General features: G+C 39.8%; 1 protein-coding gene across 5 annotated transcripts in view; it reads left to right on the forward strand.

Annotated features, from left to right (window-relative positions):
• DST (dystonin) overlaps positions 1-25,534 on the forward strand; it is a 675,093-nt gene that overhangs the window by 263,905 nt on the left and 385,654 nt on the right. For 3 of the 5 annotated variants that reach the window (XM_089694133.1, XM_089694130.1, XM_089694131.1), the window contains exons 7-8: positions 18,654-18,731; positions 24,230-24,322. In XM_089694133.1, the coding sequence (XP_089550259.1) occupies positions 18,654-18,731; positions 24,230-24,322 (171 nt within the window). Of the gene's footprint in view, positions 1-2,112; positions 2,212-18,653; positions 18,732-24,229; positions 24,323-25,534 lie in introns of all 5 variants that reach the window. The other 2 variants (XM_089694126.1, XM_089694129.1) reach the window with 1 other exon arrangement.

Below are 25,534 nucleotides of genomic sequence, written 5' to 3' on the forward strand. Positions count from 1 at the left end.
AATTTTGGGTTTTCCCCAGAAAAGTAATAGTGGGGACATTTTTCAGGGTAGTCCCCTAGCTTGCAGAGATTTTCTCTCACCTCCTTTTTTGGCTATGGGATGGGAAGTGAAGGGAAATCTCCCCAATGGAACAAAGATATCAAAAAATTAACTGACAGGAGTTATATCCCTCCCTTACTCTATCCAAAATGAAAACAAACATTTTTCCTCTAGCTGTACTTTAAGATACCCACACAAATAAAGATACTTATTGTTTCTTATGGAGTGATTGATAATGTTTTTTTAATTCATTTGGTGTGTACATCAGTTGGCCATTTCATATGTTCTACAAAAGCTCCATAAAAGTAACCACAGAACTTCAGAAACCCTTAATATTTCAGTACAACTTCAGTGCAATTCTTCTGGTCTACACATAATCAAATCATTATATAGTTGCCCTGGACACAATTGAATCTTACATCAAATAATTCTTTAGATTGGGTATCTTAACACAATCTTTTGTTTTGAAGATCAATTTTTAGGCTAGGTTCACACCTACGCATTTTCTGCAGCGTTTTAGGTTTTGCAGAAATGCGCTACAGTCCATTTAACATGATTTCCTATGGGAAACGTTCACATCTCCGCATTTTCACCCGGTGCATTTTTTGGAAAGGGTCAGGGACTTTTTTAACGCAAAAAGTTGCCTTTTTGGTTCTATAGACTTCAATGGAGACGCTGCAGAATAGCATGTAGTGCATTTTTGCTGTGCTTTTGATGCATTTTTCATTGTGCGTTTTAATCTGCCTAGCAACAAACAAAAAGAAAACACGCAAAACGCATCAGAAACGCATGTGCAAAAACGCAGCGCAAAAAGCACTGCAGAAACGGATCTAACGCAAATGGCATAGGTGTGACCCTAGCCTTATGCAACGCTTTTAATTGCGTAGTTACTATAAAGGGGATTGGTTTGTTTGGCATCCATCCACCTTTTAGCAGTGAAAGCAAAAAAAAACTGTATGTGCATGTTCATGTACATGTTCCTAAACTCATACACCTTTATATCTACAGTCAATTTAATGGACATGTCGATCTGCTGTCAGCATTAAAGCCAAACTCTAGATATGAGTTTTATTGCCTAGATACGTTGGTCCAGCTTGGTCAGTATAAGTATGCATATCTCATGCTTGAACAATCACTGAAAGCGATCACGATCTTGGAAGCAGTAAACCACTGTAGTAGTGATAGCAGAGTTCTTCATGGTTCTGTGCCAAACAACTTCCCTTCTGCATAGTAAACACAAAGGGTCGCACTGTTGCCATTCACAGAATACCTTGTATTTTTTTCAGTTTGTACAAGGCATTCCCTGATTGGAGGTGGAGGTAGTAACCTCACTGTCCTGCCTCTCCACCTTGTTTAATCAGAGAATGCCTTGTATTCATTAAAACAAAGCATGTAAATGGCAGTGGTGCAGAGTGAGCCACCCCATGTAGTTACTATGTAGAAGGGAACCCGCTTGACACAGGAACTGGAACATTGCTGCTATAATTGCAGCAATGGCAGCTACTACAGTGATTTGCAGCTTCTACAACAATCGCTTGGCAATGAGATATGCATACTTACATTGGTCAAAGCTGGACCAATGTAACTATGCAATAACAATTGTATCTAGAGTTCAGCTTTAATGCAGACATACTGTTGGTGATTAAGAGTAATTGCTAGGCTGTCACCTGTCTTTATTGCATAGAAAGACTAGGTATTAACTTTGTATACAAATCATGAATTTTCATATACTCACTATTTTTATATTAAATAGAATTTAGCATATATTATATTTTTTAGAATCATATGCCAACAAGTACAGAAATGTTTTGCTAGATGTGGTTGTAAATCTCTTTGATCATGAGAAAGTAAGAAGTAATTTGGCATCTGTATATAATATACCCCTCTGGCACCAAATCTCTTGAAACTCTTTTGGTGTTCCCCAGAGATTCATTACTGTTTTCTTTGGTGGTCATTCCTTCTTTTGCCTTGTATACCTCCTCTTCATTATGTTCTTTTCATACTTTTCTTTTCATTTGTGGTCTGTCTTGTGTTTCTGCTTTGCCTTCTCTTTCTGTCTGTTGTGTTCATTAGCCAAGAGAACGAGATTTTTTGAAGACTTTGCGGTTGGTGAGTTCATCAGACGCATGCGAGGTTGAGCAGCATGAGGATGAGGAGGATGAGGATAAGGGGGTAGGTGTGCCCCCATAACAGTACTAATATCTGTTTAGGTTTGCAGTGACTGGTACCATGTATCTTAGGTTCAATTGTCACTAAAACACGCTGCTAACAGTTTCAACAGTGAGTGATGTGTTTCACAGAAGTCTCATGTAATAAAGCACTCTTTGTTGATCACGTTAGATTCAATTTCAATTTCTACCCAGGGTTTTTTTGTTAACTCGCAGTTGTGCTCAAAAGTTTGCACACCCTTGGAGAATTGGTAATAGTATGTACCATTTTTAAAGAAAACATGAGTGAGCAGTCAAAACACATTACTTTTATTTCGTATGGGATTCATATTCAACTGTAGGTCATAACAGAATGGCACAATCATAAAACAAAACATTGCAACAAGTCAACCAATGAAATGACCCCTGTTCAAAAGTCTACATACCCTTGTTCCTATTATTGTGTATTGCCCCATTTAGTATCAATGACAGTGTGCAGTCTTTTGTAATATTTGTCTATGAGGCCCTGAATTCTTGGTGGTATACCTGCCCATTCACCTTGACAAAATGGCTCCAGATCATACAAAGTCTTTGGTTGTCTTGCATGAACCTGAACATTTGGGATCTTCCCAGAATAGCTCCATAATATTAAGGTCAGGAGACTGAGATGGCCTCTCCAGAACCTTCACCTTTTTCTTCTGTGACGACTGGAGGGTCAACTTTGCCTTGTGCGTAGGGTCATTGTTGTGCTGGAAAGTCCATGAGCATCCCAAGCTCAGCTTTCCTGCAGAAGAATGCAGATTGGCTGCCAATATTTTTGATAACATGTTGCATTCATCTTGCACTCAATTTTCACAAGATTCCCTGTGCCTTTAGAGCTCACACACCCCCAAAACATCAGTGAGCCACCACCATTCTGAGGATGGTATTCTTGTCACTCCAAACATAACGCTTATGGTGGTGACCTTAAAGCTCTATTTTGGTCTCATCACCCCAGATTGCAGTGTGCCAGAAGCCTTTACTGCATCAATGAGACGAGAAGGCCCGGTTAGGCATGTCAAGGTGTTGTAAAGCATATTGTAACCAGGCTTTTTTGTGGCATTAGAACAGTAAAGGCTTCTTTCTGGCAACTCGACCATGCAGCAAATTTTTGTTAAAGTATCGTCGTACAGTGCTCCTTGAAACAACCATACCATCTTTTTCCAGAGCAGTTTGTATTTCTCCCAAGGTTACCTGTGAGTTTTTCTTTGTATCCGAACAACTCTTCTGGCAGTTGTGGCTGCAATCTTTCTTGCTCTACCTGACCTTGGCTTGTGTGGGCAGCACAGTGGCTAAATGGTTAGCACTTTTGCCTGGCAGTACTAGGGTTGTTGGTTCAAATCCCAGCCACGGCACCTCCTGCCTGGAGTTTGCATGTTCTCCCTGTGCCTGCGTGGGTTTCCTCCGGGTACTCCGGTTTCCTCCAACACTCCAAAGACATGCTGGTAGGTTAATTGGCTCCTGTCTAAATTGGCCCTAGTATGTGTATGTATGAATGTAACTTAGCTATGTTAGATTGTATGCCCCTTGAGGGTTAGGGACTGATGTGAATGTACAATATATATATATGTAAAGCGCTGTGTAAATTAATGGCACTATATAAGTACCTGAAATGAGTAATCAAGATAATTTTCCACTTCTTAATAAGCAATTGAACACTACTGACTGGTATATTCAAGGCTTTGGATATCTTTTTATATCCTTTTCAATCTTTATAATGTTCCAGTTTCTTATTGTGCAGGTCTTTTGACAGTTCTTTTCTGCTCCCCATGGCTCAGTATCTAGCCTGCTCAGTGCATCCATGTGAGAGCTAACAAACTCATTGACTATTTAAACTCAGACACTAACTGCAATTTAAAAAGCCAAAGGTCTTATTGTTCTGCGGAAACCCACTGACTCTTTGTGACATGTTTATGTTCAATTACTGTATGACGTAACTACTGTTTTTTATATACTCTAGTGAACCTTTCTTTTGGTCCTCCTTGTTTGTCAGATATTTTCATAAATAAAGAATTAAAAAAAAAAAGCCAGAGGTGTGGGAAATTAACCTTTAATTGCCATTTTAACATATGTGTCACCTTGTGTGTCTGTACCAAGGCCAAACAATCCAGGGGATGTAAACTTTTGATCATGGCCATTTAGGTGTTTTCTGTTACCATGATTTAAAAAGTACTATGTGATAATAAATGGCTTCATAAGATCACCATTCTTAAATAAAAGACAGTTTTTGGCACAATCAATCATATTTTCAATATAAGTGCCAAAATGTCATTATTTCTGCCAGGGTGTGCAAACGTTTGAGCACAACTGTATGTGCTTGCTCAGACACTTATTTTGTAATATTCTGGATTTAAATGCTGCCCTGCATTCAGATTAGATGTCATACTGTATACTTGTGGGTTATACTGAAAACACCTCATTTAGGTACATAAAATTATAATCAATTGACAGCAGTGAGAAATATACTGGTATTTGAGGTGCCATTGTACACAGTTTTAAGCCGGTTGGCATGGCATTATTATAGGAACCCTATATATGTAAGTATGTTTGTGTTAGAATATGGAAGGGTGTAAAGCTCTTTATAAATCTTGATATTTTTATGTAAATGTACATTTTATATTATATAAATTTTGCCTGAAGGTAACATGGGAGTTTTCTGCCTGAGACCAAATTTTAATGTTTATGCCACTCATCCACCTTACTAACCATTCCATATTCGCCATCCCTCTCTGCCAATCCCTCCACTGGCTTCCCATTGCCCAAAGAATAAAATTCAAAACATTAACAATAACATATAAAGCCATTTATAACTCTGCCCCAAATTACATCACCATTCTTGTCCCCAAATATCACCCAAACCGTCCTCTTCGCTCCTCCCGAAACCTCCTGCTCTCTAGCTTCCTTGTCTCCTCCTCCCATGCTTGTCTCCAGGACTTCTTCAGAGCCTCCCCCATCCTCTGGAACCCTCTACCCCAATCTATCAGACTATCACCTACTCTGCCCACTTTTAGGCGATCTCTGAAAACCTATCTCTTCGGGGAAGCCTATCCTGCCTTCAGCTAATAATGGAATCTTCTATTCCTCCTACCAGTCCATCCCCCACAGTTATTACCTTTTGTACCACTAGCCCCTCCCTCTTAGATTGTAAGCTCCAAGGAGCAGGGCCCTCCTATCCCTCTTGTATTGAACTGTATTGTTGCTGTATTGTCTCCCTTTATATTGTAAAGCGCTGAGCAAACTTTTGCTGCTGTATAAATCCTGTATAATAATAATAATAATAATAATGTAATGGCAACAGCAAGAGAAATGTGAGAGCCACTAGACCATGCTATTATTCTCTTATACTTTTAAAGTAGGAAGTCCAGGCATATTAAAAACACAATTTTACAAGGTTGTTAGTCAATGTCCCCCCATATAAAAGTCAAAGTAATATTATATAAAACTAACACAAGGACGTTAATCATTGTTGATAATGTCCTCCTTTAATTTCCTGCAAAGCAACCTTACTGGGAAGGGTAGAGTCAACAATCCGGGCTGTCAGTCTAACGTGCTTATGTACAGAAAAAACATAGGGGCATCTTTGCTGTTTCTATATTGGCCAGTAACTGGATTGCTGCATCTGGGTGCAGTCTGTATTGCAAGGCTAGTAACTGCAGTTTATTCTGCAGGGAGGTCCAGAACCAAATTGTGCCATATGACTGTCAATAACCACTGCAGTGTAATAGACTCTAGTTTAGGGCTGCTTTAGGGCCTTTGTTAATGGGCTTTGGGCTTGTGTCAATGACATCTGAGATCATTTAGAATTTTACAGGTGCATTTGACCTGCAGTTGATCTCCTTCGGACATACTTTAAGGAGGTGTTGCATTCTCATAGACCTGCATGGAAATGCAAAACTCGCTTGAAGCAAACAAATGGCCTTTGCCACAGGCCCTTAAGAATAGAAGAGTGGAATGATGCTGTGCAAAGACCTATCATCCTTAGCAACCAGATTTCAGTTTGCAGCCTTTGAATCTGTGAAGGGTGATGTTTGAGTGCTTGCTCCAGGTTACTATATTCTGCACTTTGCTCTTTGTCTAGTTTAATCACAAGGTATACCATGTACAGTATGCACAGATTGTATGCGTAGTCTAGAGGTGATTGCAGGAAGATGGCACAATACAGACAGCATGCAGGCAAATCTCCCTTTATAGACATGTGCAAAATGAAAAAAATCGCTTTCTTTCTTTTAGATTCGTTAATTGACTAATTTAGTTTCATTCAATTAGTTAAATTAGTTTAATTCATTTTTCGGAATTCGTTTCATTTTTCAAATTCGACCGAATTTGACATTTTGAACAGATTTGAAAATCATTTTAACGGATTCTAAAAGAATTCTAATGGATTTGAAAACAATTCTAACGGATTAGAAAACAATTCTAACAGATTCGGAAACAATTCTAACGGATTAGAAAACAATTCCAACAGATTCGGAAACAATTCTAACGGATTAGATAACAATTCCAACAGATTCGGAAACAATTCTAATGGATTCTATAATAATAATTCTAACATTACAATCCACAATCCATATGTGTTTTTGATGGTATATGGGCTATGTGAAGAGTTGCATGACCATATTGGAAATTTCTATTTCAGCAAAATTTTCACAGTGCTCACTACTCACGTCACCATTGTGCAGTTCACAATTTTTTGTGAAGTATTTTAGTCTTTTCTAATCTATTCTATTCTTTTCTAGTATTTTATATTCTATTCTGATGTATTCTGTTCGAATTCAAATTAATTCTATTCAAATTTCGAATTTCAGAAGGTAGTTATATTCTTTCTATTATATTTTATTCTATTGTTTTTCTATTCTATTCTTTGATTCTCTAGTCTAATATTTTCTATTATTTTCTGTTCTATTCTTTGATTTTCTTTTCTATTGTAATCTTTTCTAATTAATTCTATTCTATTCCTTTATTTTCTTTTCTATTTTGCTCTGTGTTACTCTATTATTTTCTATTCTATTCTAATTTTTTCTATTCTATTCTAATTGATTCTATTCTTTTCTATTCTATTCTAATTGATTCTATTCTTTTCTATTCTATTCTTTGATTTTCTAATCTAATCTTTTGTATTCTTTTCTATTCTATTCTTTGATTTTCTATTCTAATATTGTCTATTCCTTTATTTTCTATTCTATTTTAATCTGTTTTACTATATTGTTTTCTACTGTATTCTGTTCTATTCTTTTATTTTCTATTCTGTTCTTTTTTACTCTATTCTTTTCTATTCTGTTCTATTCTTTTATTTTCTATTCTATTCTTTTCTGTTTCTTTATTTCCTGTTATATTTTATTTTATTCTATACTTGTTTTCAAATACAAATTGGTTTTCGAATTTGTTTTCAAATTGTTTTTCAAATTACTTGTCGAATACGAATCGATTCGTATTTCGACAGAATTTGGTTTCAGATTCATTTAAATTTGTTACTATTGTAATTCTGAATTCTGATATATCTGAATCTCCAAATAATAGAAAATTTGGCCGAATTTTGATTCGGAACAAAATAAACTGTACATGTCTAGCTCACAATGATGGCTAACTCGTAAACAAAACTTGCATGAAAAAATATACGATTATGTTATACTGTACAGCAAAGTATGATCTAATATACGGTATCTCCATTGATCCAATGAAAGCAAATCCTCAAGTAAATCCCTCAATCAACATGTTATTGCAGTTAGTAGACTTGGAGGTTGTTTAAATTACAATCCATCAAGCTAAGAATAATTTTAGTTCCAATTTACTACTAATTAAAGACAATGTAAACTCACACCTTGTAAAACATCCCATTCATTTTTACATGGAAATTAAAGGCATTTGTGTATAGATATAAAACAATATTAGAAGCACTTCTTTCGCCTTTTTTTTACAGTGATCACATAATCTGTTCTCAGCTGCATAGGGCCTAGGGGAGAAGAAACAGCAGTACAATGATCGTCTCAGGGAAGGAGGGCTGTGCAGGGGGGGAAAGGGGGGCGTATCAGGACAAGTGGGATCATTGGAGGAGAGCACACTGAATTCACAGCATAGCTAGAAAACTGACTACGCTGTGCTCTCACACCTAGTGTGGTCAATTTGTTTAAGGAAGCAGAGGCACTGGCAGGAACACCAGGGATTTCATACAAAGGAAGAAATACAAAGAGAACAGGATACTTTGTTTATACAAGTACATAGTACAGCAGGCACATACCAGGAATATGAAATGTTGGGGTAACATACTCTTTAAAGGTAGTTCAATGTGAAGCCTTGTAGGTGTAGAAAATATAAAGCAGGACATGGTAGCATTTAGGCTGCTAAAACTGACCATAATCCTTGCTACAAGTAGGCATTTGGCAACGATAAATTCCCGTTCCTGTATTCTTATTAGAAATGATAACTGTAGGCTATTTCAGAAAGTTCAGAGGTAACAAGTCAAGGAGAGCATCTCAGTCATATAAAGCTATAACTGAAATAATCTGTTGACTTTTCACAATAATATAATCTGTAACTTCTACGTGATATTCCCAGACGTACAATGTTCGATCATGCTATTATTGTACATACCACAGCAAGAAATGGGTGTTAGAAACTTCTTTCCTGGAAAGCATATATCGGTTTCCATATGATTTTTGTTATTTGTATTTGCATTCTCTTTGTAAACTAGTTCCTCACATTCAACCTCATTTATCATAGTTCATAAAGTAAACCTGTCAGCCTTTTGTTCTTGTCCTGCCTCAGAACAGGCACTGCAAGGGGCCAGCATTTACCTTTGCTGAGCTGACAACCTTCTTGTGAGCCTGGATATAAAGTAATATCATAACTTAGGAGGAGAACACTTGCATGTTTAGATAATCCTTCTCAGGGCCGGTTCACACCACAAAAGCGCACTCCAGATCTGTGCTGGATGTGTTTCTGCATGTGCATTTTTACCATGTTTTTGTGCGTTCTGATGCGTTTTTGTTGCATTTCTGGATGCATTCAGGTGCTTTTTTTTTTTTTCACTGTACCAGGGTATGGCGCATTTTTGATGTGTTCCTCAGCATTTTTTAAGCTGCTTTTTACCGGTACAGTCCAGTGCAGGAAAAATGCAGCATGTTCTGCTTTTTTCTCTGGAACTGGAACACCCTGGAACTGACCACACTGGTGCAAACTATGCCATTGGAAACCATATGGCCCACTTTCCTTGCGTTTTTGATGCAGCAAAAAACATACTGGACTGCATGTGGTGTGAACTGGCCCTTAGTCACAGTGAATGTTTGAAATTTAGAGGTGTTTAGTTATATTTTCTTTGCTTTATTTTTTTAGTCATCTTTTTTTTCAGGTAAATATGTATTATTGTGTAATAATACATTGCATTATCATTTAGAGCCAGCAGAAAGTTCTAGTCTCCTTTTATTGTTTAGAAAAAACCTTTGCCGATAGATGTTTCGAAAACTGAATTCTGTTGATCGAAAAACAAAAATGGCACATACGATTGTGCCATCATTTGTTTCATTAAAAAAAAAACTCAGCATGTTGGATAAGGCACTTTCAATTGCAGCACGGAAATTGTGTGCTGCAGCTGGCACACTAATGATGTGAAGAAAAAAGAACGATCTGATTGACAAGAATTGTCGTTAAGTTTTCCACTCATTTATGGCCTGCTTTAGTGAGTTATCAGAGCAGTAGCTCATCCATAATCAGGCAGCTCAGTATGAGCTTTCTATTAGATAAAAGAGCTGCAAAGCAAGCAGTGTACCTGTGCTACCTCTCTATAGGTAAACATAGTGCTCTGGGAATCCTTTGTCACATAGTAAATGTTTATTTACATGTACAGTCCAGGAAGTAGGATTGTTAGTCTTTAACCATGGGTTACATGCAGCGAACGTCAAGTGATTGGACATTGTCAAATAAGAAAGCTGCAGGAACATCCTCTATATAACGCCTCCCAATGTCCTTAGGTGATGGACCTCTTCTTTCTACTGAGAGAACCTCTTTTGTGTGGACGTTTTTGATTTCAAAGATTCCCCTGTCAAGATTCCTGGCTGCATCATAGCCACTGTGGCTTTATTTACAGCTTCTGGATCACTTGACAGCAACCTATATTGAGGCAGGAAAGGAGTTGGTGATTTATCTGAATCCCAGACCTATTGTCAGGACATTAGGAGGTTGCGAGGACATATCAAAAGCAATGTAAGGAAAGGTATCAGAGGGTGCCTTCCTTCCATTGTTATTGCAGCATTATTGATTTTATTATATGGAAAGGGATGCTTTACGAAAATGATAAATAAGGTTGATTATTTAATGGCTACTTTATGCTTTCACCAATCTTTTCTTCTCTCCTTATTTCCTGTTGTGCATTTTTCTTCTTTAAAACTATAACATATATTATTGATTGACTTGCAACTTTTCTGTGGTTGTTGCTGCTTTATTAACTTGTCTTTTTGATCTTGTGAAAAGTCTATTGCCTACTCATTTATTCTAGTTTCTAAGGAATAAGGAGAGAAGACAAAAGGTTTTATTATTTTTGTTTGTGCATGTGACTATAACTGACTATAACTTCGCATTCACAGATGAAACTTCTTGAATTTATAGCAGTTTGTGACTCTATTGTGACTATGTAAGCTATGTGTGATGTTTGCTGTTATGCTGCCCTCTGCTGGTACAGGTTATATAGAAATGGCTTAGGGCTAAAGGAGCTGTGTACCAAGGAAACAAGTGGGCTGCTATTTCTTTTCTTTCCCATTGAAAATGTTTGTTGCTTGACTTCCATGCTGATCTAAAGGCTTCAATATGTTTTGAGTTACGGACTCAGAACAAGTGTGCTAATGAAGAGTCCTAACTTTCCTCAGACTTCGCAAGCAACATGCTTGTTCTGGGCTATGGAGACAGGCAACTAGAATCTCTTAATCGCAAATTAGGAGGCACAGGATGTGTAATCCAGGTAAATGGAGTTATGCTGCTGCCTTCAGAAGATTGGACAATGGCAACAAAGCTGTAAGGACAGCCAAGTACAACCCCTCCCACTCCCATCATATTCCAATTTTTTGCTAATGTCCCAGGAAAACTGACATGTCCTCTCCTTAGAAAGCAGAAGACCCTTTTTTTCTGCTTTTTAATATGATTCTTCAAGCTTCTAGAATTGCCAAAGAGCCAGTAGAACTAATTTTGCAGCTTAGCCTTGAAGGCTGGACCCCACTTTGAAATAAAAGTGAGGCCAGCCTGAAATGTATCCCGAGGGCACTGGACCCTGTTGAGGTGCTGTCCTAGACACCTTTAGTATAATGTGGGTTAGCTATGATTTACAGGTCCAGGGCCGCAGTGCAACCATCTGGTGGAGCCGAGGTCTTGAAGAACCCTTAGGGAGCATGACTGAGCATGTCCCCTGGCTGCTGCATAACTGCCTCCAGTATGCTATTCTCGGAGGGGAGCACGGTATCCTGGGACCACCACATTTTAAGTCAGGGTTTTGGCCTTTTGTTGTTGAAACTTGGTGTGTGCTTTACTGAATCAGGGAGTCCACTAAGGGGTTAACTCCTAGGGTACCAGCTGCAACAATTTTGGTTGTAGGCTAGCAGAGGCAAGAAGCACAGAGCCATTTTTGAAATTGGCTGCCAGTAACCATTACTTCCTGCGTACCCCTACTGAGTCTGCGCACCCTCCCCTTAGATTGTCTTACTGGGCATGCATGTCATTTTCCAGGGTGTACACAGACCTTCTTAGCTTTTCCGCCATCATCTTAGCTGCACCCACAACATGATCCTCCAGGACCCTTTTGCCCCAGCAAGAGAAGGCTAAGCCTCAGTCTGGTGAACCCTCTACCCCAGCGGCTAAAAACAGTTGCTTTCATTTCTCTCAGACCTCTAAGTTTAAGTCAAAGCCTGCAACTTAGTTCTGCTATAAATCTAGGACTCCCACATTTTTCAAACTCATGAGCAAGTTCTACTCACATTGAAGGGTGCTCTCACTGTTGGCATCTGTTGGCCTTTGAAGCTACCTGCTCCCAAGACATATCAGACTTTTGGGTTCAAAATGTTTTAACTACAAACTAAATTTCAAACTCTGCCTACACCTGCTTCATTTTGTTAGACTTGCCAATGTTGTCACAAAGACTAAGGGACAGCTACACTGCTCAAGCGTAGCTCCTCTCTGAAGGGGTCATAGCTATTCTTCAGAAAAAGGCAAGGTTTCAGGGTTTTTACTCAAACTTGTTCACTGTTCCCAAAGCAAAAGGTTCCTAGCACTTTCCTTAGGGTGTAACAATTCTACATAGAATCTACCAGATCAATCATTGTTGCTTCCATCCAGTAGACTCCCTGGCCTCTTTGGTCATCAGTGATGCCTACTTAAATGGCCCCATCTTTCCGGGGCATCAATGATAACTGAATTTTGTGGTGGACACTCAATATTACCAGTTTGTTACCCTTCATTTTGGTCTATTCACTGCACCATGGATTTTCATCATAGTGCTTGCCCCATGTACTTGCTCTGTTTTTCATTCTCATAGTGGGATACATGAATGATGACCTAAAGAGGGAACAGTGTGCCTGCCTGTAAGGCTGGGGATAAGTCAAAAATCCAAGTTTTTCCTGCTTTACCAAATGGGATCAGTAATAGCAGCCTCCATATTCCTATCTAGTCTTATGCCTATCAGTACCAACTGGATATTGCCCTTCATTTTGAAGCTGGAACTTTTTTTTACATTACTTTTTTTTATTATTGTACTTCAAGATACATGACGATTGTCGTTTAGGCCTCATGCACACAGATGCTTTCAGGCATCCAATGTAAATAGTATTTTACTCCTGAGAGAGATAGCTGCAGTGTACAGTAATGAATGTCTGTACACTAACTGTACACAGTTATATGCTGTGCTTGTATAAACTCTAGTGCACAGGTGGAATTCTGTGGACACACACAATAGCAATGTTCAGAGAAGTACATTTGTGTAGGTATACACCATTTATGCAAGCACTGTGAACCCTGTGTATACTGCAGTCTTCTCTCTTGGGTACATAAATATTCCTACAATTTCTGACAGATGCATGAAAGCATCTGTGTGTATGAGGCCCTATCGTAATAATGTGATCATGTAAATTGGTCCTCTTATGATTTCTGTTTAGTCATACAGAATATATAAACAATGCTTTATCTACTTTTGTATTTGTAAAGCTGAGTTTTTACAGGCTCTGTCTACCTTCTCTATGGTCACAGAAACCTGTGGGTTAGGGTATCACAGGAGAGACACAGAGGGTGAAATTGGAATGCAATGTTTACCTCTGTGATCTCTGTAGATTACTTCAGCAAAATGAATGTACTGTATGTAAAGACCATGTGAGGCTCAGGGGTATCTCTGACCTTGGTTCTTGGACAACACTGGTGACTATGGGCCTTCCTTTAAGAACATGTATTGTGCATTTAAACAAACAATGGAATGTTTATAAGTAATAAACGGCAGAGGTTTGGATCTAATAAGTGACATCTGAGAGCATGAGATCTTCATCACATGGACAGGGGCCAGGATCCATATTGTTTATACTGGCAAGCAGCATCAACAGCTTTCAACCAGCTTGATGAAACCATCCAGAATTTTCAAATGTTTTCAATTTTGCTTATTTTTCTACAGTCATTTATTCTAGCCATGCTGGCTTCTCATGTTAACAGATGCATTTTCCCCTTTGTGCTTATGCTTTTTAATTTGCTTTGGTAGTTTATAGCTGCCGTCACCCAAATTTTAGCCATTGATACATTCTAGGTGTTGAGAATGAATTTGTCATTTCTGTGCTTGTCTAATTATGCCTTCCAGTGAAAGTTGCTCAACAGAAACAGAATACTACAGTGAATGTGTCAAGAAATTTAACATAACAGTTGTAGCATAGCATTATAGATTACTGAATATATGACACAACCTATCAAGCTGAACTCCAGACTGATATTATAAAAAAACACCATTGAATACCCTTGGGTATTTATTAAAATGTAATATATATATATATATATACAGTTGTGTCCAAAATTATTCAACCCCCACTGAAATTGAGTGTTTTGGCCAGTTTGACATTGCTTTTGATCATTCAGTCATCTTGCTTACATTTACATTAAAGAGGCACTTGTAGGTCAGACAAATATAACATAACAGTTATAATGAAATAACCACAAATGTCTTTTCTGTGCTCACAGCATTATCAGTTTTATTCAACCCCCAAGTGACATTCAATCTTAGTACTTAGTACAGCATCCTTTTACAGTTATAACAGCTTTTAAACGTGAAGCATAGCTTGACACAAGTGTCTTGCAGCGATCTACGGGTATCTTCGCCCATTCTTCATGGGCAAAGGCCTCCAGTTCAGTCACATTCTTAGGCTTGCGCACTGCAACTGCTTTCTTTAAGTCCCACCAGAGGTTCTCAATCGGATTTAAGTCTGGTGACTGCGATGGCCACTCCAAAATGTTCCAGCCTTTCCTCTGCAACCATGCTCTAGTGGACTTGGAGGTATGCTTGGGATCATTGTCCTGTTGAAAGGTCCAACGTCTCCCAAGCCTCAGGTGTGTGACGGACTGCATCACGTTTCCATCCAATATCTCCTGGTACTGAAGAGAATTCATGGTACCTTGCACACGCTGAAGCTTCCCTGTACCTGCAGAAGCAAAACAGCCCCAAAGCATGATTGACCCTCCACCATGCTTCACAGTAGGCAAGGTGTTCTTTTCATCATAGGCCTTGTTCTTCCTCCTCCAAACATAGCGTTGATCCATGGGCCCAAACAGTTCTAATTTTGTTTCATCAGTCCACAGAACACTATCCCACAACTTTTGTGGTTTGTCCACATGGCTTTTGGCATACTGCAGTCGACTCTTCTTATTCTTTGGAGACAGCAAGGGGGTACGCCTGGGAGTTCTGGCACGGAGGCCTTCATTACGCAGTGTGCGTCTTATTGTCTGGGCTGAAACTTCTGTACCCACATCTGACAAATCTTTTCTCAGTTCCTCAGCAGTCACACGGGGACTTCTCTCCACTCTACGCTTCAGGTAGCGCACAGCAGTCGAAGTCAGCATCTTCTTTCTGCCACGACCAGGTAGCGTTTCAACAGTGCCCTTTGCCTTGAATTTGCGAATGATGCTTCCTAAGGTGTCTCTTGGTATGTTTAACATCTTTGCAATCTTCTTATAGCCATTGCCCTTCCTGTGAAGAGAAATCACCTCTTCTCTTGTCTTCCTGGACCATTCTCTTGCCTTCACCATGTTTGTAACCACACCAGTAAATGTCTAGAAGGAGCTGAGTATCACAGTCATTTTAAAGCTGCCTAATTGGTGCTTATTATGCTTGATTGCTGCTCGGTGACATCCACAGGTGTTTTCAATACCTGATGGAAAGCACCTGTATGAACCTCTGTTCTTCAGAGTGGTAGTCTTTAAGGGGTTGAATAATTGTGGCAATGAAGAAACCACATAAGAACCATTTACTACTGTATTACATAAACAATTGATGTCATTTTAGTTGCATTTGGGTAGTTACAACGTCCTTGTAGGATTTGATTCTGAATACAATTCCAAATGTACACTATAGTCCCTAAACCCCTTTACAGCATTGGGGGTTGAATAATTTTGGACACAACTGTATATATATATATATACACACACACACACACACACACACACACACACACTATATGGCCAAAAGTATTGGGACACCTGCCTTTACACGCACATAAACTTTAATGTTATTGAGTTGGCCCACCCTTTGCACCTATAACAGCTTCAGCTGTTCTGGGAAGGCTGTCCACAAGGTTTAGGAGTGTGTCTATGAGAATGCTTGATCATTCTTCCAGAAGTGTATTTGTGAAGTAAGTGAATGATGTTGGGCAAGAAGGCTTAGCTCGCAGTCCCCACTTTAATTTATCCCAAAAGTGTTCTATCAGGTTGAGGTCAGGACTCTGTTCAGGCCAGTCAAGTTCCTCCACCCCAAACTCACTCATCCATGTCTTTATGGACCTTGCTTTGTGCACTGGTGTGCAGTCATGTTTGAACAGTAAAAGGCCATCCTCAAACTCCTCCCACAAAGTTGGGAGCAGGAAATTGTCCAAAATGTCTTGGTTTGCTGACACCTTAAGAGTTTCCTTCACTGGAACTAAGGGGCCAAGCCCAACCCCTAAAAAACAACCCCACGCCATAATCCCCCGTCCACCAAACTTTACACTTGGCAAAATGCAGTCAGGCAAGTACTGTTCTCCTGGCAACTGCCAAACCCACTCATGTTTTTCAGATTGCCTGACAGAGAAGCATGATTCATCACTCCAGAGAACACGTTTCCACTGCTAGAGTCCAGTGGCGGCATGCTTTACACCACTGCATCCGATGCTTTGCATTGCACTTGGTGATATAATGCTTGGATGCAGCTGCTCAACCATGGAAACCCATTCCATGAAGCTCTCTACGCACTGTTGTTGTGCTAATCGGAAGGCCACAGAAGTTTGGAGATCTTTAGCTATTGAGTCTGCAGATAGTTGGCGACTTCTTCGCACTGTGCTTTTCAGCATGTGCCGGCCCCGCTCTGTCATTTTACGTGGCCTACCACTTCATGGCTGAGTTGCTGTTTTTCCTGGTTGCTTCCACTTTGGTACATTACCACTAATAGTTGACTGTGGACTATTTAGTTGCAAGGAAATTTCATGGATGGACTTATTGCCCAGGTGGCAACTTATCACCGTACCATGCTCCTGAGAGCGGTCCATTCTTTTACAAATGTTTGTAGAAGCAGTCTGCATGCCTATGTGCTTGATTTTATACACCTGAGGCCATGGAGGTGATTGAAACACCTGAATTCAATGATTTGGAGGGGTGTCCCAATACATTTGGCAATATAGTGTATATTTAAATGTAATTTGCATGAGGAGCTTTATATGTCTTCATATCATCCTCCTGTAATACTCTGTAAATCGTGACCACAGGAGCACTCGGGAAGCATTTGTACTGGCAAGGAACATGCCAACAGAAGATGAGAGGAGAAAAATGACTCAGTCTTCTGCTGCTCCTTCATTGTTCAAGCGCAAGCTGGAGGCAGCAGGGTTTCCAAGCTGTAGAGTTTAATACAGTATAGTTTAACTATACAATCTGGCAGGGTCATGTAAATCTCAAGGCTGGACTGACAAAATAACTAATCCATTGTCCGGGTATATGTATTCCAACTGTTTAGTTAGGTATTAACTTACAATTTAACTGTAAACTCAAACCCAATCAAAACATTTCTTGCGGTGGAAATTCTGGGAAGTTCCTGTTGCTGTCTATTCCCTCTCAGAAAATAGTCCTCCTGTTCTGTCCCTGTGACACCCATCACTAGTACAGGAACTGAAGGGAAAACTGCCTAAAAGGAACAAGACAGTTTAATAAATAGAAGGTGCTTTAATTGCAGTCTGTATCCCCAGTGAGAAGATAGCCCTTATTTCCCATCCTGCCAAAACATTTATAGGGGCAAAAAGTGAAAAGAAATCTCTCCAAAGAAAGGTAGCAATAAAAATGAGCAAGGAGTCTAACCTTACCTCGCTACAAAATGAACCCCCTTCCCATTTTTACTTAATGTACAACTAAGTACTGATGCTTGTTTTACCCGAGCTATAAGAAATTTGGTATCTAAAACTATTTTTTTCTCAAACAAATGTAATCTCAAAGAGGATCTGAAAGAGGTCTTGAAGTACCTACCTATGCTACGGGAGTCCTCATAAAAATGAAAACTCATACATAAAGCAGAAATTACACTATGTGTGAGGTCTGCTGTTTACATTTTCCCCTTCTTCTCATAGCTAAAACACCTATATGGGAAAAAATATATATTCTTCCATTTCCCCTGTTTTGTGGTGCAGGGAGTCTTCCCTGCACCACAAAACAGTTATCCTCCGAAACTGTTATCCTCCAATGAGATCCCACATTGGCCTACTTTACACTCCTGTGATCTTTTCAGAAGGAGGACATCATACATTCCATTTTTATTCTGGCCATACTTACACTTTAAGTTAAGTCTAAGCTGACTACAATTATTTTTAAGAGTTATTTAAACCTAAGGAGGTGTTTAAGGGAACATGGACAAGGCTATAATTTATTTTCAGTATTATATTACTAATGGAGAGCAATACATGTAATGTTCATTCTCAGTTAACCATATTTCTACTCATATAAATTATCTTTGGTGTCTTTCACTGTTCTACAACATAAAACATGAATGCTTTTTAAAAAGCGATGAGAGATAGGCAAATAAAAAGCACAGTGTGTGGGTTTTATTCTCTTCACTGCATGAAAGGGCACGTCACTTAATGTGTTATTCACTCTATTTATCTACTTATTATCTGGAAGTGTTCAGCACAATGTCTGTTAAAAGTGTCATTATTAGCATACAAATTTATCTCACATTCATATCTTTTCCCCTTTTTATAGCCCCGAGAAAAAGGCCGAATGCGCTTTCACAGACTACAGAATGTACAAATTGCACTTGATTATTTGAAAAAGCGTCAGGTAATATACATTTATTTTTTTCAACTCTTGCTGCATGTTTTGTAGTAACTGGTAGAAGGAGATGTGAGCATGTTCCATGTATAATATGTACCAAGGACTCTGAGGACCTGTCATTTTTTAGATCCTTCTGCCTAGGTATCAGGCTTGCATGGTTCAAACACTTGATGCTGACAGAAAAAGAGGTTGAGAAAACAGGTCCACACACTGTTTCAGATACTTGGCCCAAAGCCACTAAATCTCAGGTGTCAACTCTCATTCCCTCGGTTCTGCTTGGGGGTAAAGGGGGGTTGGGGCACCTTTTGGGTGTTATATTTTGCTTTAAATAAAAACTGAGGCTACTTACTGTATACACAGCACATAAATGCCATAGCACTTTTTTGCACATCGACTACCTTAAAGACGAATTTAGAAGTACTTAAGGTGCAGTGGTCATGAGTAGAAAATGTGCAAAATAGTCTAGGGCTCAGGAGAGAGCAGGTCTCAGACATATGTAATGCAGAGAGTTCAGGGCTCAGGAGTGCATAATGCAGAGAGTGCATGCAGGGCTCAGAAGTGCATAATGCACATAGTGCAGGGCTCAGATGTGCATAACACACAGAATGCACAGTGGGGAAAATAATCATTTGATCCCCTGCATATTTTGTAAGTTTTCCCACTTACAAAGAAATGAAGCATCTCTAATTTTTATCATAGGTGTATTTTAAATGACAGAGACAAAATATCAATGAAAAATTCAGAAAAAACATGATACAACTGTTATAAATTGAGTTGCAGTTTAGTGAGTAAAATAAGTATTTGATCCCCAAGCAAAACATGACTTAGCATGTGGCTTGTAAGTTTGCCCACTTACAGGCCGACTTTGCCGCATTGAGGGGCCAATGGATGGGGTCATGTATTGAAAAATCTTGGATGACAACTTTCTTCCCTCAGCCAGAATGCTGAAGGTGGGTTATGGATGGGTTTTCCAGCATGACAGTGACCCGAAACATACGGCCAAGGCAACAAAAGCGTGGCTCAAGAAGAAGCACATTAAGGTCATGGAGTGGCCTAGCCAGTCTCCAGACCTTATTCCTATAGAAAAACTATGGAGGGAGCTGAAACTTCAAGTTACCAAGCGGGAGCCAAGAAACCTTAAGGATTTAGAGAAGATCTGTAAAGAAGAGTGCACCAAAATCCCTCCTGCGATGTGTTCAAACCAGGTAATCAACTGCAAGAAACGTCTTGCCTCTGTGATTGCCAACAAGGGTTTCTCCTCAAGTACTAAGTCATGTTTTGCTTGGGGATCAAATATTTATTTTACTCACTGAAATGCAACTCTATAACTTTTGTATCGTGTGTTTTTTTCTGGATTTTTGGTTGATATTCTATCATTTAAAATACACCTATGATAAAAATTATAGACCCTTCATTTATTTGTAAGTGGGCAAACGTACAAAATCTGCAGGGGACCAAACGATTATTTTTGCCACTGTAAGTCTTAGGAGTGTGCAACACGCACAGTATAGGGCTCAAAAGTGCATAACACACAGAGTTCAGAAGCACATAATGCACAGAGTGCAGGGCTCAGAAGTGCGTAACACACAGAGTGCAGGGCTCAGAAGTGCGTAACACACAGAGTGCAGGACTCAGAAGTGCATTACACACAGAGTGCAGGGTGTGTAACGCAAAGGGTGCAGGGATCTAAAGTGGATAATGCAGAGGGTGCAGTGTGTGAGAAGCATAGAGTGTAAGGTCAGGAATATGCAATTCACAGACTGCAGGCCTCAGGAATGCATAAAGCGCAGCGTGCAGAGGTCAGGAATGTGTAACGGACAGAGCGCAGGGGTTAGAAGTGCATGATGCACAAAGTGCAGTGGTCAAACGTGCATAATGCAGAGTGCAAGGCTCAGAAGTGTGTAACACACAGAGTGCAGTGATCAGGATACAGAATACAACCAAAAATGACCCCCTTCTCTCAGTGCTAATCCCCCCCCCCCCAAAGCAGCAGCAGTTCTAGATGTGGAGAAGCCCTTCCCTGGTCCTTGTCATGTTACCAGAGAAAAACCGGAACCTCCCTTTGGCTCTAAACTGCCACTGTCTGGCGGCCAGAGATGGTGCTGCAGTGTAACACAAGGAAAAAAAAGTTTGCTGGCTTCAGCACCCTCAGAATGTCGCCACCCAGTAAGCCCAAACACCTCCTAAGTACTCCACTGTTTTACATTAAAGTGTCACTAAACCCACTTCAACCTATTTAGATGTATCTTTAAGAAATGAAACACGAAAAACAACCGCATATAAATTTCATAAAACTATTTCTAAATACAGTGGGTATAGAAAAATAATCACTCACCTTAAGATAATCACATTTTGTTGCTTTGCAGCCTGAAATGAAGACAGACACCGTTTTTGTTTTATCCAGCCAAGTAAAAAAAATCAAACAACAGAATCACTGAGTTAAAAAAAGGATCACCCCCTTATGTCAGTATTTTGTTGAACCACCTTTTACTTTAATTACAGCCTTGAGTTTGTTGGGATATGTCTCTACTAACTTTGAAATATTTTCCCACTCTCCTTTGCAGAGCTGCTCAAGTTCAGTTAACTTTTATGGTGACCATTTGTGTATGCTTACCTGCTGTGTGCAGTGGTTTTGCAAAGAGCAGCCCAGATCCTCCTCTTCTTGGGTCCCCCGCAGGCTCTCCTGACCCCTCCTTTCTGTCAGGTGCCCCACAGCAAGCAGCTGGCTATGGGGGCACCCTCTGCTTTGTATGTCCATTCACACACAGAGTTGCGGCTTGGCCCGCCCCCTGTCTCCTCATTAGCTGACTGGCTGTGATTGACAGCAGTGGGAGCCAATGGCTCCCACTTGCTGTCTCAGCCAATAAGGGGGCAGAGACCTGAGAGGCTGTCATGCACATCGCTGGATCACGATGGGGCTCAGGTAAGGATTGGGGGGGCTTGGGGCACTGCTGCACACAGAAGGTTTTTTACCTTCATGCACAGAATGCATAAAAGTAAAAAGGCTTGAGCCTTTAAAACCACTTTAAGTCTGGTCTCTGACTAGGCCATGCAAGGACATTCACCTTTTTCTCCTTCAACCACTGTGTGCTCATGTTTGCTGTGTGCTTTGGATCATTGTCATATTGGAAGGTAAACCTTCTTCCCATTGACAACTTTATGGCAGAAGGCAAAATATTTTCCTCAAGAATTCAACGGTATGTTGCCCCATCCATTTTTCCTTCTACCCTGACAAGTGCTCTAGTCCCTGCTGCAGAGAAACACCCCCATAACAGGACATTACCACCTCCATGCTTTATTGTAGACATGGTGGTATTTGGATGGTGAGCTATTTTGGATTTCCACCAGACATATCTCTTAGTGTTAAAGCAAAATAATTCAATTTTTGTCTCATCTGACCAGAACACTTTTTTCCATGTGGCCTCAGAATCTTCAAGGTGCGTGTTGGCAAAGCTCTGTCGTGACAACATGTGGCCTTTCTTGACGAGTGGCTTTTTTCTTGCAACCTTCCCATACATATTTGTGGAGAATTTGTGATATTGTTGTCACATGCACATAATGAGCACTCTGCACTGTAAATCCCTGTAACTGCTTCAGAGTTGCTGTGGGCCTCCTGGTAGCCTCTCTGCCAAATGTAATTCAGTTTCGAGTGACGTCCTGATCCAGGGAGGGTCTGTGTTGTACCAAACACCTTCCACTTTTTATTAACAGACTTCACTGTGCTTCTAGGCATTGATATAGCCTTTGAAATATTTTCGTATCCATCTCCTGACTTGTGTCTGTCCACAACTTTATCCCAGAGATCTTTTGACAGTGCCTTGCCACCCATAGTTGATTGTTTGCTTCAGTTGCACTACTAGGGAGTGAAATTCTCCAGGAATTCTTTTTTCATGTTGAGATAATCAAAATGACCACAGCTGATCACAGTTGAAAGTCAAAGGGATTTGTGTGCCATTGAGAAGGTGATTAGCTATACCTGATTGAGTTTACAAGTCATTTTTAGGAGGGGGCGATCCTTTTTCCAACTCAGTGACTCTGTTTCTGTTATATCTTTCGCTTGGATGTTATAAGTTGTACTGAGTAAATACAGATGGATAAAATAAAAACTGTGTCTGTCTTCATTTCAGGCTGCAAAGCAACAAAATGTAATTATTTTAAAAAGGGGGGGGGGGATTCTTTTCTATACCCACTGTATCCTAATTTATGTGCACACTGTTGTGGTCACCTTACATACCATTCCTTTTTCATAGTATATTGTGAGAGGGGTGGGAAAAGCAAAGTGGAAAGCCCGGCATAGCCTACGACCTCATGTAGAGGGTGGCTAGCAGAAACTACACCCTGTCAATTCTTCTTTCTGGAGCTGCTCTGCATTGTCAAATGGGGTAACATCACATAAGGGATGAATAGCAGGGAGCAGATTATCAGTCATCCTTGCTAGAGCTGTCAAGTGGGGCAAGCCTGCTGACCTCAGGGAGAAGGCTGTCATAGCTGAAGGTGCTCTGTATTAGCAAATGGGGCAGAGAGAAGAAAAGAGGAAGGGGATGTAAGGGTCCTGCTGTAGCTGCCCAAAAGAGGATGTATATAGTCATGTGGGTGGCTTCCAGAGCTGAAACAAGCAGGCGCATGGATGCTGAAGAACAGTGTGCCAGAGCATGCGCAATGAGAGTGGCAACAGTGGAAGTTGGGTAAAGCAGCAAGATCAATGAGGCATATTATTATTATGCAGGATTTATATAGCGCCAACAGTTTGCTCAGCGCTTTACAATATAACGGGAGACAATACAGCAACAATACAGTTCAATACAAGAGGGACTGGTGGGCCCTGCGCCTTGGAGCTTACAATCTAAGAGATTTACTAACAATCACAGCATGCATACTGGATAGGGTATAAAGATAGGTAGACACCAGCAGATACTTTTACATATAATGTCCATAATAACATTTAGGTTTAAGATTGTTGAGAGTATGTGGGAGGTATGCTGCGTCTGTACCTGTCTTGAATATTGATAGAGGAGAGGCCCTGAATGGCAAGTCTTCTACATGTTCAGGGCTGGATTTTCACTCTTATAGGGGTAGGGTATTGCTCCCCTTTGAGAACACCTCTTAGGGAGCCCTGCCCACTACCGTAAACCTACCCTAAAGCTTTCTTGTTTAGCTTGTGAACTAAATGAAAGTCAATTAACTCATGAACGAAGCCAGAAGACATGCATTCCTAGACCCCTGAATGCACAGGTCCCTAAATGCCAATGTAGTGTTCAGCCCCAACTAGCTACAGCCTATCATAGACTTTAATAGACTGTTGGTGGTGGGGCTGGACACTGCACCTGTCCGTCTGGGGCACACTAAAATGCTGGGAGGGATGCACTGCACCTGGGTGGCCCTGTGTACAAGGGGCCTTATTACTCATTTTTCAAATGTTACAATTATGGCAACATTGTATGTTTTATGTATGTGCAGTAAATTACATAGCGAATGTAGTACATTACTGTTACTTCTGATTACAGGTTAAACTAGTTAATATTAGAAATGATGACATAACAGATGGAAATCCCAAATTGACTTTGGGCTTAATATGGACCATCATTCTGCACTTTCAGGTAAGATGGTGAATTCGATTTTACATCTTCTCTTGCTAGTATTTGCAGATATATGCTTTGTGTTTGATCTTTTCATCAACTGACATTTTGTGTTCGATCTTTTCATCAACTGACATTGGTGTTGATTTATTTATTAAAGTCCAACAGGCTGTTCATTTTGCAAGGGAATTTTCTACAAAGCTTAGTGAATGAAGTGAAGCTCTTCTGACTTAATCCTTCAATCGTGTACAAGCAAGAATGCTGTTTTTTTTTAAATTTTCCTTGCATAAAAATGAGAAATGTCACCACATTTACTAAGTTCTGAGGTTAGTTCCCTTACAAAGTTCAATTTCCCCTGAAAAGTGAACATCCTATTTGCCTTTAGTAAATCCTATGGTGTTGCCATTTCTTAAATAATAGTTTACAGTGGTATGTTAGAAGATCATTGTATTTTGTTTGTTGCAACCTGGTTGTGTACAAATTCTGGCACTTAGACAACAAAGCCTTTGAAAGAAGTATCCATGATGTGGAAATGTAATGTTTCAGATTCCTGTATGGGAGATGTCTTTTTTCTGCTCTTAGTTCTGGTTTTATCATTTATACAATGATGTGGTGAATATGTACAGTATATCTGAAGTGCTCAGTTCTAAAAGATGCTGCCGGTTTCCTTCCTGTGTGGTAAGGGCATGTGCTGAGAGTATGGATAGATGGATAGCAGTGTGGGCTGTAGCCTCATATTTTGTCTTAAAGATAAGTGGATCTATATGTATAATTTCTGAGTGACAGTGCCTTCCGCTGGTTACATATTATCTTTAATAATATTCATTGTAACTTTGGTAACTACTATATTTGTTGGCTTAATATTTTCTGCTATTGTCTGTGGCCCTGGTACTGAGATGTAGCTTTTATCCTAATTGTTTACAGTAATTGTTATCCCCTTACAACTGCCTCGCTTGGCAAACGTTAAAGTGTTACTAAACCCACAACAGCAAAATCATTCTGTATATGCAGTAAAGCATGCTTGTTATACTCATTGTGGAACCTAAGGGGTTAATCCTCCGCATTATGTAATAAGGATGTTTGATCCTGTCTTCTCTGATCCTCCCCTTCTTCTACTGTCCCCCATCCATGTGCTGATATTACAGAGCTCTGGGAGTCACTTTGCACATGCACAGTTTAGTGTGTATTGCGAAAGAGTTTATTTTCTTTGGGAGCATGTATGTAATCAGCACA

This window comes from Staurois parvus, unplaced genomic scaffold (genome assembly GCF_062004578.1).
Source record: "Staurois parvus isolate SC_StPar_1 unplaced genomic scaffold, SC_StPar_1.0 ptg000652l, whole genome shotgun sequence".
Taxonomy (NCBI): domain Eukaryota; kingdom Metazoa; phylum Chordata; class Amphibia; order Anura; family Ranidae; genus Staurois; species Staurois parvus.